The sequence below is a fragment of the Pseudorca crassidens genome, chromosome 2 (assembly GCF_039906515.1).
Source record: "Pseudorca crassidens isolate mPseCra1 chromosome 2, mPseCra1.hap1, whole genome shotgun sequence".
Lineage (NCBI taxonomy): Eukaryota > Metazoa > Chordata > Mammalia > Artiodactyla > Delphinidae > Pseudorca > Pseudorca crassidens.
This window is the reverse complement of record NC_090297.1, coordinates 57,237,159-57,255,591: the sequence shown is the minus strand read 5'-3', so window position 1 is coordinate 57,255,591 and position 18,433 is coordinate 57,237,159. Positions and strand designations below refer to the sequence as shown.

Genomic DNA, 18,433 nt, shown 5'->3' with positions numbered 1-18,433 from the left:
TGGGCATTTAGGTTGCTTCCATGACCTGGCTATTGTAAATAGTGCTGCAATGAACATTGGGGAGCATGTGTCTTTTTGAAATATGGTTTTCTCTGGGTATATGCTCAGTAGTGGGATTGCTGGATCATATGGTAATTCTATTTTTAGTTTTTTAAGGAACCTCCATAATGTTCTCCATAGTGGTTGTATCAATTTACATTCCCATCAACAGTGAAAGAGAGTTCCCTTTTCTCCACACCTTCTCCAGCATTTGTTGTCTGTAGATTTTCTTATGCTGCCCATTCTAACTGGTGTGAGGTGATACCTCATTGTAGTTTTGATTTGCATTTCTCTAATAATTAGTGATGTTGAGCAGCTTTTCATGTGCTTCTTGGCCATCTGTATGTCTCCTTTGGAGAAATGTCTATTTAGGTCTTCTGCCCATTTTTGGATTGGGTTGTTTGTTTTTTTAATATTGAGCTGCATGAGGTGTTTATAAAAATCTGGAGATTAATCCTTTGTTCACTGATTCACTTGCAAATATTTTCTCCCATTCTGAGGGTTCTCTTTTCGTCTTTTTTATGATTTCCTTTGCAGTGCAAAAGCTTTGAAGTTTCATTAGGTCCCATTTGTTTATTTTTGTTTTTATTTCCATTACCCTAGGAGGTGGATCGAAAAAGATCTGGAAACAGAAGCTTTAAATGACACAATAGACCAGATAGATTTAATTGATATTTATAGGACATTCCATCCAAAAACAACAGAATACACTTTCTTCTCATGTGCTCATGGAACATTCTCCAGAATAGATCACATCTTGGGTCACAAATCAAGCCTCAGTAAATTTAAGAAAACTGAAATCGTATGAAGCATCTTTTCTGACCAAAATGCTATGAGATTAGAAATCAATTACTGGGAAAAAAATATAAAAAACACAAACACATGGAGGCTAAACAATACGTTACTAAATAACCAAGACATCACTGAAGAATTCAAAGAGAAAATAAAAAAATACCTAGAGCCAAATGACAATGAAAACACAATGATCCATAACCTATGGGCTGCAGCAAAAGCAGTTCTAAGAGGGAAGTTTATAGCTATACAAGCCTACCTCAAGAAACAAGAAACATCTCAAATAAACAATCTAATGTTACACCTAAAGGAACTAGAGAAAGAAGAACAAACAAAACCCAAAGTTAGCAGAAGGAAAGAAATCATACAGATCAGAACTGAAATAAATGAAATAGAAACAAAGAAAACAATAGTAAAGATCAATAAAACTAAAAGCTGGTTCTTTGAGAAGATAAACACAATTGATAAACAATTAGCCAGACTCATCAAGAAAAAGAGGGAGAGGACTCAAATCAATAAAATTAGAAATGAAAAAGGAGAAGTTACAACAGACACCGCAGAAATACAAAGCATCCTAAGAGACTAGTAGAAGCAACTTTATGCAAATAAAATAGACAACCTGGAAGAAATGGACAAATTCTTAGAAAGGTATAACCTTCCAAGACTGAACCAGGAAGAAAGAGAAAATATGAACAGACCAATCACAAGGAATGAAATTGAACCTGTGATTAAAAATCTTCCAACAACAGAAGTCCAGGACCAGATGGCTTCACAGGTGAATTCTAGCAAACATTTAGAGAAGTGCTAACACTCATCCTTCTCAAACTCTTCCAAAAAATTGCAGAGGAAGGAACACTCTTAAACTCATTCTATGGGGCCACCATCACCCTGATACCAAAACCAGACAAAGATACTACAAAAAAAGAAAATTACAGACCAATATCACTGATAAATATAGATGCAAAAATCCTCAACAAAACACTAGCAAACAGAATCCAACAACACATTAAAAGGATCATACACCATGATCAAGTGGGATTTATCCCAGGGATGCAAGGATTCTTCAATATACACAAATCAATCAATATGATACATCATATTAACAAACTGAAGGAAAAAAACCATATGATCATCTCAATAGATGCAGAAAAAGCTTTCGACAAAATTCAACACCCATTTATGATAAAAACTCTCCAGAAAGTGGGCACAGAGGGAATCTACCTCAACATAATAAAGGCCATATTCAACAAACCCACAGCAAACATCATTCTGAATGGTGAAAAACTGAAAGCATTTCCTCTAAGATCAGGAAAAAGACAAGGATGTCCATTCTCACCACTATTACTCAACATAGTTTTGGAAGTCCTAGCCACAGCAATCAGAGAATAAAAAGAAATAAAAGGAATACAAATTGGAAAAGAAGAAGTAAAACTGTCACTGTTTGCAGATGACATGATACTACACATAGAGAATCCTAAAGATGCCACCAGAAAACTACTAGAGCTACTCAATGAATTTGGTAAAGTAGCAAGAGACAAAATTAATGCACAGAAATCTCTTGCATTCCTATATACCAATGATGAAAAATCTGAAAGAGAAATTAAGGAAACATTCCCTTTTACCACTGCAACAAAAAGAATAAAATACCTAGGAATAAACCTACCTAGGGAGACAAAAGACCTGTATGAAGAAAACTATAAGACACTGATGAAGGAAATTAAAGATGATACCAACAGATGGAGAGATATACCATGTTCTTGGATTAGAAGAATAAATATTGTGAAAATGACTATACTACCCAAAGCAATCTACAGATTCAGTGCAATCCCTATCAAATTACCAATGGCAATTTTTATGGAACTAGAACAAAAAAATCATAAAATTTGTGTGGAGACACAAAAGTCTCTGAATTGCCAAAGCAGTTTTGAGGGAAAAAAATGGGGGTGGAGGGATCAGACTCCCTGACTTCAGACTACACTACAAAGCTATAGTAATCAAGACAATATAGTACTGGCACAAAAACAGAAACATAGATCAATGGAACAAGATAGAAAGCCCAGAGATAACCCCACTTATGGTCAACTAATCTATGACAAAGGAGGCAAGGATATACTATGGAGAAAAGACAGTCTCTTCAATAAGTGGTTCTGGGAAAACTGGATAGCTACATATAAAAGAATGAAATTAGAACACTCCCTAACACCATACACAAAAATAAACTCAAAATGGATTAGAGACCTAAATGTAAGACCAGACACTATCAAACTCTTAGAGGAAAACATAGGAAGAACACTCTTTGACATAAATCACAGTCTGTATGTGTCCCTAGGTGTGAAGTGTGTCTCTTGTAGACAGCATATATATGGGTCGTGTTTTTGTATCCATTCAGCAAGCCTGTGTCTTTTTGTTGGAGCATTTAATCCATTCACGTTTAAGGTAATTATCGATATGTATGTTCCTATGAACATTTTCTTAATTATTTTGGGTTTGTTTTTGTAGGTCCTTTACTTCTCTTGTGTTTCCCACTTAGAGAAGTTACTTTAACATTTGTTGTAGAGCTGGTTTGGTGGTGCTGAATTCTCTTAGCTTTTGCTTCTCTGTAAAACTTTTTTTTTTTTTTTTTCTGTAAAACTTTTGATTTCTCCATCGAATCAGAATGAGATCCTTGCCGGGTAGAGTAATCTTGGTTGTAGTCTCTTCCCTTTCATCTCTTTAAGTATCTCATGTCTCTCCCTTTCAGCTTGTAGAGTTTCTGCTGAGAAATCAGCTGTTAACCTTATGGGAGTTCCCTTGTATATCATTTTTCCCTCGCTGCTTTTAAAATAATTTTTATTTGTCTTTAATTTTTGCCAATTTGATTACTATGTGTCTCGGCCTGTTTCTCCTTGGGTTTATCCTGTATGGGCTCACTGCACTTCCTGGACTTGGGTGGTTATTTCCTTTCCCATGTTAGGGAAGTTTTCGACTATTATCTCTTCAAATATTTTCTCAGGTCCTTTCTCTCTCTTCTCCTTCTGGGACCCCTATAATGCAAATATTGTTGCGTTTAATGGTGTTCCACAGGTCTCTTAGGCTGTCTTCATTTACTTTCATTCTTTTTTCTTTATTCTGTTCCACAGCAGTGAATTCCACCATTCTGAATTCCAGGTCACTTATCCATTCTTCTGCCTCAGTTATTCTGCTATTGATTCCTTCTAGTGTAGTTTTCATTTTAGTTATTGTATTGTTCATCTGTTTGTTTGTTCTTTAATTCTTCTTGGTCTTTGCTAAACATTTCTTGCATCTTCTCGATCTTTGCCTCCATTCTTTTTCCGAGATCTTGGATCATCTTCACTATCATTATTCTGAATTCTTTTTCTGGAAGGTTGCCTATCTCCACTTCATTTAGTTGTTTTTCTGGGGTTTTATCTTGTTCCTTCATCGGGTACATAGCACTTTGCCTTTTCATCTTGTCTATCTTTCTGTGAATGTGGTTTTTGCTCCATAGGCTGCGGGATTATAGTTCTTCTTGCTTCTGCTGTCTGCGCTCTGGTGGATGAGGTTATCTAGGAGGCTTGTGCAAGTTTCCTGATCCTGTTAGTCTTTTGAAAGAAAAAATTGTACTTTTTTACTAGCTTTTAAATTTTTATTTAATATGTTTCAATTTTTGTCTGTAGATATCTCCCTATTTTTCTATGTAAATCTCCCTTTTATTTGTTTTGTTTATTTTGAAATGCTTTCTTAATTATTAATATTATCTATTTTCTTCCTTTTTAACTCACTAATGTTTTTAAGTCTAAATATATATGTCTGAGTATATCTTCAGCTATGTCCCTGGGTTTGATTATGAAGCATTTACCTTCCTATTATGTTCTAAATTCTTTTCAGTTTTAGTTTTTTCTTCATCTTTAACTTAAGGAATTATTTGGGAGTGTTTCATAATTTCAAAATAATACAGTTTTGTTTTCTTAGTCCCTGATTTTTGATTTGTAGGTTTAGAAGTTTATGATCACAGATTAAGTCCTGTAAATTCTCTAATTTTTGTAATTTATTTAAGTTTTTCTAGGAGCCAAAACAATAAAAAAAAATGTCCAGGTACATAATATATAGTTTATGTTGAGAGTATTGGCTGTTAATAGCTCACAGCTTTCCCCTTTTTAGAGAACTTCTCTGACCAAATGGAGGTGACTCACCAAGGTTATGTGCCTCTCTCTCTGTACCCCCCTCCCCCACTCACGGATCAGCAACAGGTAATGACTGACTTACACAGAGTACAAAGGGCCAGCTCCATTTTGTCAAGGCTGAACCAGCAATATGGTGCACCTCCTGCTCCAGGACTCCAGGATGAACCTAAACTCCAGCTGAGAACACATGCTTTGCATAGCTCCTTCCTGTCTGGCTTTCCTTTCTTTATTCCTCCTCAAAACACTCCCTCAATGTTTCAGGCCCTGTTCTGGGGAAGCTAACTGTTTCAAGAGCTGTCATAAAAAACTGCCACAGGCTGGGAGGCTTAAAAAAGCAGACATTTATTCTCTCATAGTTCTGGAGGCTAGAAGTTTGATATCAAGGTACCATCAGGACCATGCTCTTTGAAGGCTCTGGGGGAGGATCTGTTCCATGTTATTCTCTGAGTTTCTGGTTTTGCTTGCAGTTCTTGGCATTTCTTGACTTGTAGACACATCACTCCAATTTCTGCCTCTGTTGTCACATAGCTATGTTCTCCTCTCTGTATAGGGCTGTCTTGCATCTCTTTTTCTCTGCTTATGAGGACATCACTCATATAAGCTAAGGGACCACATTACTCCAATATGACCTCATCTTAACTTACATTTTAATTATATCTGTAAAGACCATATTTCCAAATAAGGTCAGATTCACAGGTATCAGCGGTTAGAAACTTTACATATCTTTTCTGAGGACACAGTTCAACCCTAAACACTGACCTAACACATCAGATGAAAATGCATATTCTCTATTTTAGGGCATGTCCTTCTTTCTGCCTGTAACTGCTAAATCACATTTTTAAAAAATATTATTGAAATTCTCCATATCTTGTTTATTTTTTGCCTTTTTTAAGACTCTGTAAAAGAACCATTAAAATCTCTTAATTTAATTATGATTTATCAGGTTCTTTTATTTTTAGGAATTTTTGCTTTATGTATGACTGTGACTATTGGATGCATAAAGATTTACTGTTGTTATACTCCCTTCAAGTTCTATCTCTACTATTAAACAGTATTTTTCTTTGTTTTATCTAATACTTTTAAACTTGGAAATCTGCTTTTTCTTATATCAATACTGCTTTACTTGCTGTTATTTAATACACAAAATTTGATGATTGTTTTACCTTCTTTATGAACTGTATCCTTTGTTCTTATGAGAAATTGTGTTAGCTAGCTCAGCCTGCCATAACAACATACCATACACTGGGTGGCTTAAACAACAGTGATTTATTTTCTTCTAGTTCTGGTGGCTAGAAGTCCCAGATCAAGGTCTGGAAGGGCTGGTTTCTGGTGAGAGCTCTCTTCCTGGCTTGCAGACTGCCGTCTTTGGTCCTCATATGGCCTTTCCTCAATGTGTAGGTCTGTGGTGGTGGTGGGGAGGGGCGGGAATCATTCTCTTTTCCTCTACTTATAAGGCCACTAATTCTATCAGATTAGGGCCTCACCCTTATGACTCCACTTAATCATTTTTTTTCCTAATGTATTTATTTTATTATTTTTGGCTGCGTTATGTCTCTGTTGCTGTGCGTGGGCTTTCTCTAGTTGCGGTGAGTGGGGGCTACTCTTCGTTGTGGTGCATGGCTTCTCATGGCAGTGGCTTCTCTTGTTGTAGAGCATGGGCTCTAGGCGCCCAGGCTTCAGGAGTTGTGGCTCGCGGGCTCTGGAGCGCAGGCTCAGTAGTTGTGGCACATGGGCTTAGTTGATCCACAGCATGTGGGATCTTCCTGGACCAGGGCTCGAACCCGTGTCCCCTGCATTGGCAGGCGGATTCTTAACCACTGCACCACCAGGGAAGCCCTCCATTTAATCTTAATTACCTCCAATGTCCTAATTTCCAAATATAGTCACAATGGGGATTAGAACTTCAACATATGAATTTGAGAGGGGACACAATTAAGTCCATAACAGATATCATTCCTTTTCTATTTAATGCTTTGGGCCTTGAAATTTACTTTGTCTAACATTAGTATTGACATTGTCTTTTTGCTCATATTTCTGTGGTATATCTTTGACCAAAATTTCAAACTTAACTGAACTTTAACTCCTACTTTTCTTGTCTTTTGGTTTTCAGTGTGTATTCTCAAAGTCACATGTAGCTGGCTTTTATTTGCTAAACAAGCCAATTCATGTTTAATGAGTGGTACTTAATATAGCTGATTATATTCTATACAGTCTAGTATTTATTTTAATTTTTTTGTTTGCATGACCAATTCCCCTTCCTCACTTGTTAATTTGGAAATGTTACTGTGCTTTTCCATTTCATTGCTGGTTACTTTCCACTTTCTATTAGACGTATAAAAATCTTGACTTCTCTGTTTTATAATTCCAATTCCCCTCCTCCACTAAGAGAATCGTTTACAACTAGGGCAGTCAAACCATGGCTTTGGGGTCAAATCTGCCCTACCATCTGATTTTTACGGCTCACATGCTAAGAAGGGTTTTTACTTTTTAGATGGTTGATAAAGAAATCAGAAGAAGAATAACTTTTCATGATATATGAGAATTAAATAAAATTAAACTTTCAGTTACATAAATAAAGTTTTGTTAGAACACTGCCACACTTATTTTGTTACTTATTGTCCCTGACTATTTTTGTACTTTGATGGCAGAGTTGAGTAGTTGTGACAGAGACTGCACGGTTTGCAAGGCTGACAATATTTACTGTCCAGCCCTTTACACTTTGCTGACCTATGATTAAGAACATTCTAATATCCTCTGGTTGACCCAACTCTCTAGAATGTGTCCTTAGAAGGCTTCGCTTGTACTTGTAAACTGGGATTTACATAAATAAAAAGTTTAGCTGTATTTTTAATTTTTTAGCTGTCCTACCAAAATATAGTTCTTACTATGGAATAAATTTCCTCAAAGAAAAATAAAAAGATAATGTATTTTCAATAATTAATATATAGACTATTTTTCTTTATTTCCAAAATGGAATGACTCTCTAAGGTTAATATTTCTCATATGAATTTAAAAAATGATTTCTCAGCACTCTCTGCACAAATCAGTCTGGATATTCTGTTCTTTTGATGGTTAGATGATCCACCCTCATCATGATCTGTGGGAAGCAACAGACTTTCTTTTTTGATTATGAATGGTAAGTGCGGCTTAGTGCTTCCCATAGTAGTTATACTGGTTCCCTGCCTTGCTAAGTAGGAAAATGGCCTAGTGGGTGGGTAGAGAACCACAAGTTTCCAGTTATGTCCTGCACTAAAATAAAAATATAAAAAATTGTGCATGGTAGTTAAATTAGCAAGGAAAGAAACTGAGAAGAAATTTCAGGAAACTTTAGTCAGACACTTAGCATAGTTAAGCTTTAATAAACCTTCTGGTAGTATGTGTTCATGTATGCGAAGAAGGGAAGAGAACATGTAAATTCAAATGGACACTAAGACAGGAAAAAATAAGTAGATAAGTAGCGTAATCAAAAATATTAAAAGGAACTACGGAAGTCCTAAAGTGGGAGGCAAGACATCTGATCAGAAGAAGTATAAAAAAATAGGCAGAGGTTAGCAAAAAGAGATTAAATTTGGGGATGAATGGTATTTAATCATAAATGTGGACTTGAGAAATAATTCAGTGTTTCTGACTCAAAGAAGGCAGAAACAGGTGATTAAAACTTTTAAAAGAAAAAAAAGTAATCTAGGGAGTATAGTGGAGAGCAGAAATTGCTAAAATATATGCTCAATTCTTTAGGAAAACAGGTTCTGCATAAAGAAGTTGGAGGTGGAGAGGGAGCTTTCCACGATGGGTCAGATGTTTTACATACACTTTCCCTTTCAGTCTTCACAGCAACAACAGAAGTGGTGATCACTGATCATTGATCAGTTATAAGTAGCAATCACTGTTACAATCATTTTTACCTTTGAGAAAACTGAGGCTGCAGACACTAGTCACTTTGCCCAAAGTCACACCGCTAGTAAGGTCTAGAAGCTAAAATGAGATATATGTCTGTCAAATCTGCAATTTAAAACAAACAAACAAGCAAACAAGCAAACAACAAACCTATATCACATTGCTGCTCAAAAGAAATGAATTCAGAAGAGAACAGAGGTGGAATGCAGCTGGAGGAATGTTTGGCACATTTGGCCCCAGGCACCACTTCCAGTGTTTGTGAAAGCAACATATTCGTGGGGCTGAGATCTGGATTGCAGGAGGTGGAAGTGAGAGCAGCAGAGAAAATCAGAGGCCGTGGGGCAGACCACTTATTTAAGAATTTCAGGAGCAAAAAGCACGGTAAATTATCAATACTATTTAATATTGAGTTTTCTTAATTCATTTTTTGATAATATGTAGAAAGATAGGTCAAGTCATGGTCCCAAAAGGAAAGTGTTCACTCTCTAAAATGGCTAGATTTAAAAGTTCTGATTTCTCAACTGTTGTTTTGTAAACCCATCCACGTACTGGATAATTCCCAAGAGTTTCTAAAAAATCAATGAACTGAGATAGCTCAATTTCCCGACACGTAATCTGTAAGGGCCTTTTATTATGTGTTTTCTTTAAGGTTGTTTTACTAAGGATGACATCAGACGACAGCATTGACCCTTCTATTTAAGGTGCTGATGTATTTAGGACTGAACCTTTATATTTCTTGTGGTGTCTGACAACAGAAGCCCATCATATAAAATTTTGTTTTTAATGAAGAAAAAAAAGAAGGTCTCATTTAATTTTGATTTTGGGAAAAATTTCTCTTGATTTTGGTGAAGGTTTCCTGCTGACATTCCTAGAGTTAACTGAATTTTCAGTAATTTGCTACTAGTACTGACTATACTTGCTGAAGCTGCTGCTAATGAATATTTTATAAAGCAGGAGGAAGATATTAGGTCTCAGTATGGATGTCTGCCAAGTCTAAATTTCTCACCTTGATGTTGTAACTCAGCTCCGGTCCCACTTTTTCAGCTGCCTGAGGCAATCTCCAACTGAATGTCCCATTATTAACTTAAATTCAACAAGTGCAAAATCAAGCTTAGTATTTTAGTCTTCAAATTCTTCCTGCTGACTTTATTTTTGCTAGGAGGACCATTGATCTGGTTACTCGGACTCAGACTTTCAACTGCAATCATAGGGCTTCCTTTTAGGCATGGTGCTGTGAAGAGCTTAGCTAACATATGGATTTAATTCTCACTAAAACCCTGTGAGGTAGGTACCAGAACTATCATTACTGTACTTTAAGATGGGGAAGCTGCAGCAGAGTGGGGTTGTTGATTTATTTAAGATCACTTAACTAGTGACTGGGATGGAAGGACTCAGACCTGAGGCTGCAAACATCAGAGCTTGAAACTTTCAACCACCTTTTCATTTTGCCTTAATTACCTCTGACTCCTTCCTTTTTGCCTGATTATGTAGACTTTTTCCCTAAAATGTTCATACAACTGTCTTCTCCTTTCCATTTCAATGGCACCACTGAGTTCAGCCCCTCATTACCTGTCACTTCTCTTAAGTGGTCTTCCTGCTCTTTACTGATGCATTCATCTTCTTAAAGAGTCAGTTCATGTATACAATCAGCCTAATGAAAAGCCTTTGATGGCTACCCATGGTCTGAGTGTCATTTTCATACTCAGACATTCAGGTTACCAATCTTAGTTCCGACCACTTGTCTTCATTCATGAACACTGTGTTTTATCCAGTCTAGACTTCTTCCTTTATTCTGAACTTCTGTGTCTGTTGAAATTCTACTTGTCACCTTCATAGTATAGATAAGTGCTTCTTCCTTCATGAAGCCTTCCCTGATTCCCTTAATTATATAAAGATATTCTGGACTTTTCTTATGAAAACATATTCTAGCCTGTACCATGGTCACTTGTATACTTATCACCCCTATAGGATCCTAGGTCTTCTAGGGTTGAACTCTGTGTCCTATTACCTTTTTGGTTGGTAATTATGTAGCATAGTACTATCAATGCTTGCGATTCTTTCTTGAAAAGTTAAGATGTATTACATTTTATTCTTAGGTGTTGTCAGGATATGTGGTCCATATACTCAATATGTTTTCAATCTAGTAAGGGAAACAAAGCTGTTATGTAAAACTCAGCTAGAGAAGAATCAGGGGCTCAGCCATGAGAGTGATGAAAGAAGAGAGAGGATGGGAGGGGAGAAATGAATGGAGAAAGATTTAGAGAAAAGGTGACACCTGAGTTTAATGCTGAAAATTGAAGGAAGCTGCTGTAAGTGGAAGGAGGGTGTTCTGAGCTAGGCACAAGCATGAGTCAAGGCTGTGAGGTAGGGATGGCACTTTGGGAACATCTATTGAGAAGAAAAAACACCAGGAGAGTTCAGTGGATTTCAAAGTAAAACAATTCCCTCACAGTTAGTGTCATTTCTTTTTTTAAAAAATGTTTATTTTAAAATTGAGCTATAATTGACAGAACAGTGTATAATTTTAAGGTATACAGCATGTTAATTTGATACATTTATTGGTTGGAATAGGTGTTAGCTAATATATCTATCAAAATTTCCCATCACAAAGCTTTTTTTAAATAATCAGCATTCCTCCAAGTTAGTTACAATTAGTAAGTTTTTACTATATATTTTTATGCTGTTATATAATTGCTAGAATTCATCATTGACTACCTGAACTACAGTACACAGCAATATGCTGGCAAACCGCTTCCTTTTTCTGATTTTTAACTGCCATCGTATTGTAAGGTTTTGAATCCTTATACAGCCTAAGACAGATGGTAAGAAACTATCTCATGGTTGAGATTTTATAACTCTAAAAAATAAGGACATTTTTATAATGGACTTTCTACATACTAAAAAAATTTCCTTCATACTGATTTATTCATGCAAAATTGCTATATGATTTCCCTTGCTATTGTTCTAAGAGGAGAGATGTTCATAAATGTATAGTGAATATATAAAACTCATTTATGTACTGTACTTATGATCTAATCCAGATTCAACACTGGCTATGAAGATCGACAAATCTTGGTTGTGATAAATTATTACACAGACATATTCCCACTAAGGCACTAACAAAAAAAACAATGAAAATTGACTAATTCATTTTGAAACGCTACCTTAAAAGCCAGAACAAAGAGAAGAAAAGGGATTTAAAAAGTATACTTAAAAAAAAAATACATGTCATCTTGAGGGAAAAATAAGACATCAGTACATGATTATAAAGCACTATTTTCCCATTTGTTAAATTTGTTTTGATATGAATTACACATCATTTTTTCCTTAGGACTATAGAGTTGCTAATTTTCTCCATATGTGTACACTTCATCTTTGACCTTTAACAAATGTCCTCTAGGCAGACCACTTACCATCCAAGAACAATGTCACAGCACCATTTTACATGCACACAAAGGGCTGAAGGCTCCATAAAAATAAATGATCCATGTTATAAGCTACATTAACCCACAGAATAATAAGCTATTGCAGCCCTGTAAATTTTAGTGCCATCCATTCAAAACCACACTGGGTCACTTTAGTATTAAATTCATAGGAACAAAATAGTAAATACACGTTTTATCTGTTAAGCTGCCAGCTATATATTTTGTGTAAAAGTCTGTTAGCCTAGGAAACCTATTGAAAGGTGTATCAGGCAGTGTATATTTAAAAGCAGTGTCTCTTTCCAATACACGATTTTATGTTAAAGATACACTTACTATTAAGCATCATGTATATTTAATATCACAACCTCTACTTCAGTGCCCTAAAAAGCCTATTTTTATTTTGTTGCTTCCATTATTGAAGAGCTAATATTTGGTTCTCCCACAATTTTGTAAAGTGCAGGCAACCCACAAGAGCTTCCAGTTTTAGCTAGCAGTCCTGTGGGACTACGATAATTGTTATGAAATCATTAATTCTACATTAGCAGTTTCAACTGTCAGGTACATATAACAATAATTGCAGTTAATGAATGCTGCTTAACTTATTAAATACAAAATGAAAACCAGTATTCTTTTATACACAGTACTGAGACAGAGTACCATTGATCATTTGTGTATACCACATTGAATATGCTACCATCATTTATTGATCAGGGTATATAGCCATATTTTTTAAGACTTCTCTTCATTAAAAAAATAATGCAGGGAATTCTAACTCTCTAATTAAAGTGTAATTAAAATAATTAGTACCCAAGGCAATATTTAATAAGAATCTATGTCTATGAAAAAACAATCCAGCAGAACCAAGACTTAGTTCCTTCTTTGGATAAAAAAGATTCTTTCTTGTGCCACCTTCTCTCCCCCAAAGAGTAAGTATACTCTTTCATACTTACAAGAGTATGAAAAAGTCCCCAAACTTCCAATTGTTTGAAATATTAGTGTTGTGTCTTTCTCAAACGTCTGGGCAATGAAACTTGTGTAAAAGATACAGCCTATTTCTTGATTTAAAAAGTATGAACTAGATTTCTTGTTTTCTGTCACTCAAAGTAAACTGTGTAGACATTTGCAAGAGCAAACAGAGAAGAATTTCTGAAAATGTAAGATGCAAAGGTATCATTTTTAGGATCCCAGAGGCATCTGCTTCCAATCAGTATGCTCTGGCCAGTCAGTTGTCCAATGTGAACCATCACAATTAGCTTATATCGTGGAATCATCAAGTCCTTGACCTGGGCTTTAATAATCTAGAAATTAAAAGCAAAAAAAACATCCTTACTTAGTCACATTGAAATGTAAGAGTCTTAATTTTCCTCATAAATATAGTGGACTTAACTGAAGAAAACAGCATGATACATTTTGGATCCTTTTTTTTTTTTTTTTTTTTGCGGTACGCAGGCCTCTCACTGTTGTGGCCTCTCCTGTTGCGGAGCACAGGCTCCGGACGCGCAGGCTCAGCGGCCATGGCTCACGGGCCCAGCCGCTCCACGGCATGTGGGATCTTCCCGGACCGGGGCACGAACCCGTGTCCCCTGCATCGGCAGGCAGACACTCAACCACTGCGCCACCAGGGAAGCCCTTGGATCCTTTAACTGTTGTAGAATGGTAGCTATAATTTCCTTCAAGCACTGGCCTCACAAGACAGGACATTTAGGGACAAAATGATAGCCCAAGCAAGAAATCTACGTTTTCTAAGGCACATGGAAAAATGATAATCCAGAGAATAGAGTTTAATGGATTTATTACATTCTTTGAAAATCTATGTTGAGATGGCTTCCCTTCAAAGAATGTTGGCATTTGAGTTATACCCTCTTGTTCATGTCTAATTAAGGGACCATACAGCTGGAGTCTCCTGTAATATGACTAATCGTGAATGCTTATTAGAGAGTTTGTAATAAAAAAGAAAGTAGAGAAAACCTGATGGACTGCCAGCATTTTACTTGATAAAAATAGAAAGGTATTTAAAGGCCACAATGTTTGCATTTGATGGCATACAAAGAAGGTGCCTTGGGGAAGAAAAAATGATTATTAAAGTGTATTTTCTACAATAAAAATTTTTAAATAAATGGGGCAGTTTTATATACTTCTTAAACAGAATACATGCAAGTGATGCCCATAATAATTGTATTAGACAAAGGCTTTTTACACACACACAGACACACATAGAATATGACCTAATAAATATTTTTATAAAATAAAAATAAGCAGTTTTACTGCTACTGCAAATTAATTGCCTTCATCAAAAAGTAGGGGGTTGTGCTTTCAACAAATATTCTCATCATAGTTAACACTTTGGGAAATCATATGCATACCTCAGAAATCGTTTTAGTCATCTGTCTACAGAGCTCTGGTTCATATTTTTCTTCTTGTAGGTAGTTAGTTAACACATCTTTCAGAATATGATTGACAATGACAACAGGAAAATGTTTGGTAGGACCTGAAAATACAGATGGAATTTCTTTCAAAGAAGTAATTTCAAATCATATCCATCCACCCCATAGCTTTATTGAAACAGGGGTCTGAGAAGGGAACTAGATCCCAGAAGAGCCATGTGGAGAGGGCTCCCTTAAGAGTAGCTTATGTCCTTCTGTTGATAGATGCAAACAGCCCAAGATGAGCCCAAAGGCAAGGGTTCACACTCCTCTCTTCCTGCTGAAGTTTCCCTACGGCTGAACTTAACCAGAAGGTGACAGCCCGTGCCTAGAGTTGAGTTAGGTCAGCCTCCTGGGGCTCAGTTAATAGTATTTTTATTTTGATGATTATACATGAATTGTTCAATTAAATTTAAATCAGCCTGGGGAATGAATGTGGAAAAGTAAAACAAAGACATCTTCTACGAGTATGAAAATTAACCCCAGTATTGAGTCAGCAGGAATCTCTGTTCTACAGGAGAACGACAAGCAGTTATAAACCTATGAAGGGTCGGTCCTGGTTGCTCTTGCTTCATGGGGTCAGAGCTAAGGCACCAGCCCCAGTAGGCAAGCCTCCAGACACCTACTGTGTCACCATCCTGTGGATGTTTTAGAAGATTTCCACTTGCATACGCTAGTGAAATGAGGCTAAATTTGAGAGTGGTTTCTCCCTTCCTACTTAAGAAATTAAAAAATGATACTAACAGCTTGGACTAAATTAAATAGACTATGTCCTTTAGATTGGTACCTCTCTTTTTCACTCCCTCCTACCAAGCTCTCGTATGGCATTTACCTTAACTTGACCTGTATCATTCACACGGAACTTAATTCGGCCATGTATTATAGCGACCGTAGGCATTGTTCCCTTCAGAAAATAGTAAATTCCTTCAGTGCATATATTTGTCCACCTACGCTTAGTACTCCTCCCTGTGATTTGGGAACAGCATCTCCCAAATGGAAGGAACTGGTCCTCTTCCCACTCTAACCATGTGGTTCTTTAGGCTCTACCATCATTTTCTTTGAGCCCAAGTCCGGATCATGGTTGATTGGCCCTTGATGGACTTGCCCCAAGCCAGGCCAATTAGAGTCCTTTCTTGGAATTTTTATTTTAAATTGGAGCTAGGAAAAAAAAAAAGTCAGTCTCTTTTTGGTGTTAAAAGTTATGACACGTGACTCTCAGGAACTGCTGGAGGCTGTTTCTCACAGTGGGAAGGCAGCCAGGCCACGGTGAGAGAGGGAGCCTCACACAGTTTAGGGCTGGAAAGATGGAATCCTGGGGGCACCTGAGTCTCAGTTTCTAGTAGCTCCCACTGTCCAGCTGCACCAATGCCCTTTCTGCACTTTGCTCAGGTTTGTCTTTTTAATCTCATTAACAAGATTCTATTCTGAAAAGAATTTTAAATATGGTAGTAAACTTTTCTTTTCTCACTTCTTTGTGACCTTGGCCCTATATAGCCAGAATTATCTATTGCCTTACTCAGGCTGGGATGCTGAGAGGCAAAGAGAGAGAGTCAATATTCAGCATTTGACTTCCAAAACAAGCTCCTGAAGCTTTCAGAATCAACTAATGTGAATGCCTAAGCTTTTTTTCATTTCTTTTTTTTTAGAGCAAATTTTTTTCTTTAGGAGGAAAAAATGTCTTTAGAAGTCAAAAAGCAAAGATCTGAAGAAGTATCAGGATGGAAAAAAAAAAAAAGAAAGAGAAACTTGTCCATAAAAATAGATTTAAGAGAGAATAGATAAAAATTTGGTTATTTAATATATCTGTGTCTTAGCTTCCCAAAAAGGAATAGTGATAAGAATGATCACATATTGTTTTTTGTTGGGATTAAATGAGACGAAGTATTTAAAATGCTCAGAACAGTGCCTGCCGCACAAAAAAGCCACTCATTAGAGCTTTGTTATTAAGAGTGTTGTAGCTGTTATTGTTGCTACCTTATTCTGAGCAAAGAGACAGGGATTGCTCTTGCTGAGAAGGCAGCAAGATGGGCAACAGTGTAAAGGAGGGATGTAGTGAGGCCTCCACAGGCGGGAAGGACCCTGTAGGGTGGAGCAAAGTCAGCACTGAGAGACTGGCAGACTCTGTCCAACAAAGCCTCTGGTGACAGGGCCTGCTCATCTCACGGGAGTTGAGTTCAAACAATGTCTCTCTCTCTGTCTTTAGATTCTATTTTTCAATAATTGGCTTCAGGTGGACTGTCTCGATGTGGCAGCAAAGATGGCCCCCTATAGCCCTTGTGTGATGTGGTGCTCACAGTGTTTTTAAAAAATCAGTTACCTCTATAGTCATTGCTCCAGAAAAAGTCCTGTGGAGAACTCATTCCATACTTAATAGGAAATTATGTTGGATGTCATAGAAGGCTTTTCTTCTTAGTGATCTAAGGTGAAGACCTAGAGTCAGTCAGTTTGAGAAGCAATAACATATTGAATGGGGAAGCAATTTAAATACAATAGTTCATTTAATTCTCACAGTATCCCTAGATGTGTGGACTATTATCCCTACTTGCAGATGAAGAAACTGAGATTCAAGGATGCTGAATCCCTTGCTCAAACATCATTTATTTAGGAATAGGCAAAATGAGTGTTCAGATTCATATACATTGGACCCTACAGCTCGTATTTTCTTCTGTACTCATGTTTCAGTAATTAATTAATGGGAAGAGGTAAGTGGCTTTTATTATAAGAAATATGTTTTCATTCTTCCATTCCCCCTTTTTAAAAATTATGATTTATCTCATTCTTGGTGGCTGTAATTACTTAGATAAAGGGAGGACAAACATGCTAAACATTTAAGATATGTTTACATGATGCATGTGAAAAAGTAAACACAGTGATACTGGTGATTGAGTTTTTCCTCACTCTTCTGGTCAGTATTCATTGTATAGATAGGAGAAAATTTTGCCAAAGGCCCACAGACTACCTTCTTTCAGATGCAAAATAAACCCAGAAACAAGTGGAAATACATTTTTGATTTTTAATAAAATAGCTAGTTAAATGCTTTAAAAATGGACTGTCATGTATAAAAGACTTTAATCACAAAAGAATAATTCACATGACTTTCTGAAAGAAAATATGGAAAATACTTTATACTAAGCTATTTCTAAAATTACTTTTCTAACTTGCTTCAACACTCAGTACTTCTAAAACTGATTAGACAGTTTAGTTTATTTGGAGAAATGTTATGAAAATAGATCCTTTTGAAGAAGAAACACAGGGCTTCATATTTCAAATGCTTTATCTTGTGAAAATCAGATTCAAAGCCTTCTAGCATGCAGAGCCCAGAGTCATAGGCACCGAATGGCAAAGCTCTTTTAGTTACAGGAAGACCTGACCCAAACTTACTTTGCTAACTGAAAAGTCTAAGAGTACACAGCTGGATGTAGGACGTGGTCTCAGGCTTCATGTGAGGGCAAGATGGCCAAAGCTGCCATAAGCCCTTATTCTTTCCAGTTTCAGGATATGAACTGCTTCTTCAACAGCCCAAACAACATTTTCTGAATTGAACCTCAAAGGCTTTGACGGCCTTGACCAAATCCCCAAATCAGTCACTGTTACATCTCTGAAGCCAGTGTCAGCTTCAGGAGGATGCTATGGACCAAAAGTGATAACGATGGCAGTGGTCGGGCTCCCCCAAAGGAAACTGGGTCAGGCTACCAGA

General features: G+C 36.6%; 1 protein-coding gene across 2 annotated transcripts in view; it reads right to left on the bottom strand.

The window, feature by feature from the left end:
* Positions 1-11,351: 11,351 nt before the first annotated feature.
* DYNLT5 (dynein light chain Tctex-type family member 5) overlaps positions 11,352-18,433 on the bottom strand; it is a 30,978-nt gene continuing 23,896 nt past the window's right edge. For both annotated transcript variants that reach the window (XM_067726487.1, XM_067726488.1), the window contains exons 5-6: positions 14,677-14,801; positions 11,352-13,611 (exon numbers count right to left, since the gene is read on the bottom strand). In XM_067726487.1, coding sequence (XP_067582588.1) covers positions 13,408-13,611; positions 14,677-14,801 — 329 coding nt within the window. In that variant the 3' untranslated portion in view covers positions 11,352-13,407. The remainder of the gene's footprint in view (positions 13,612-14,676; positions 14,802-18,433) is intronic.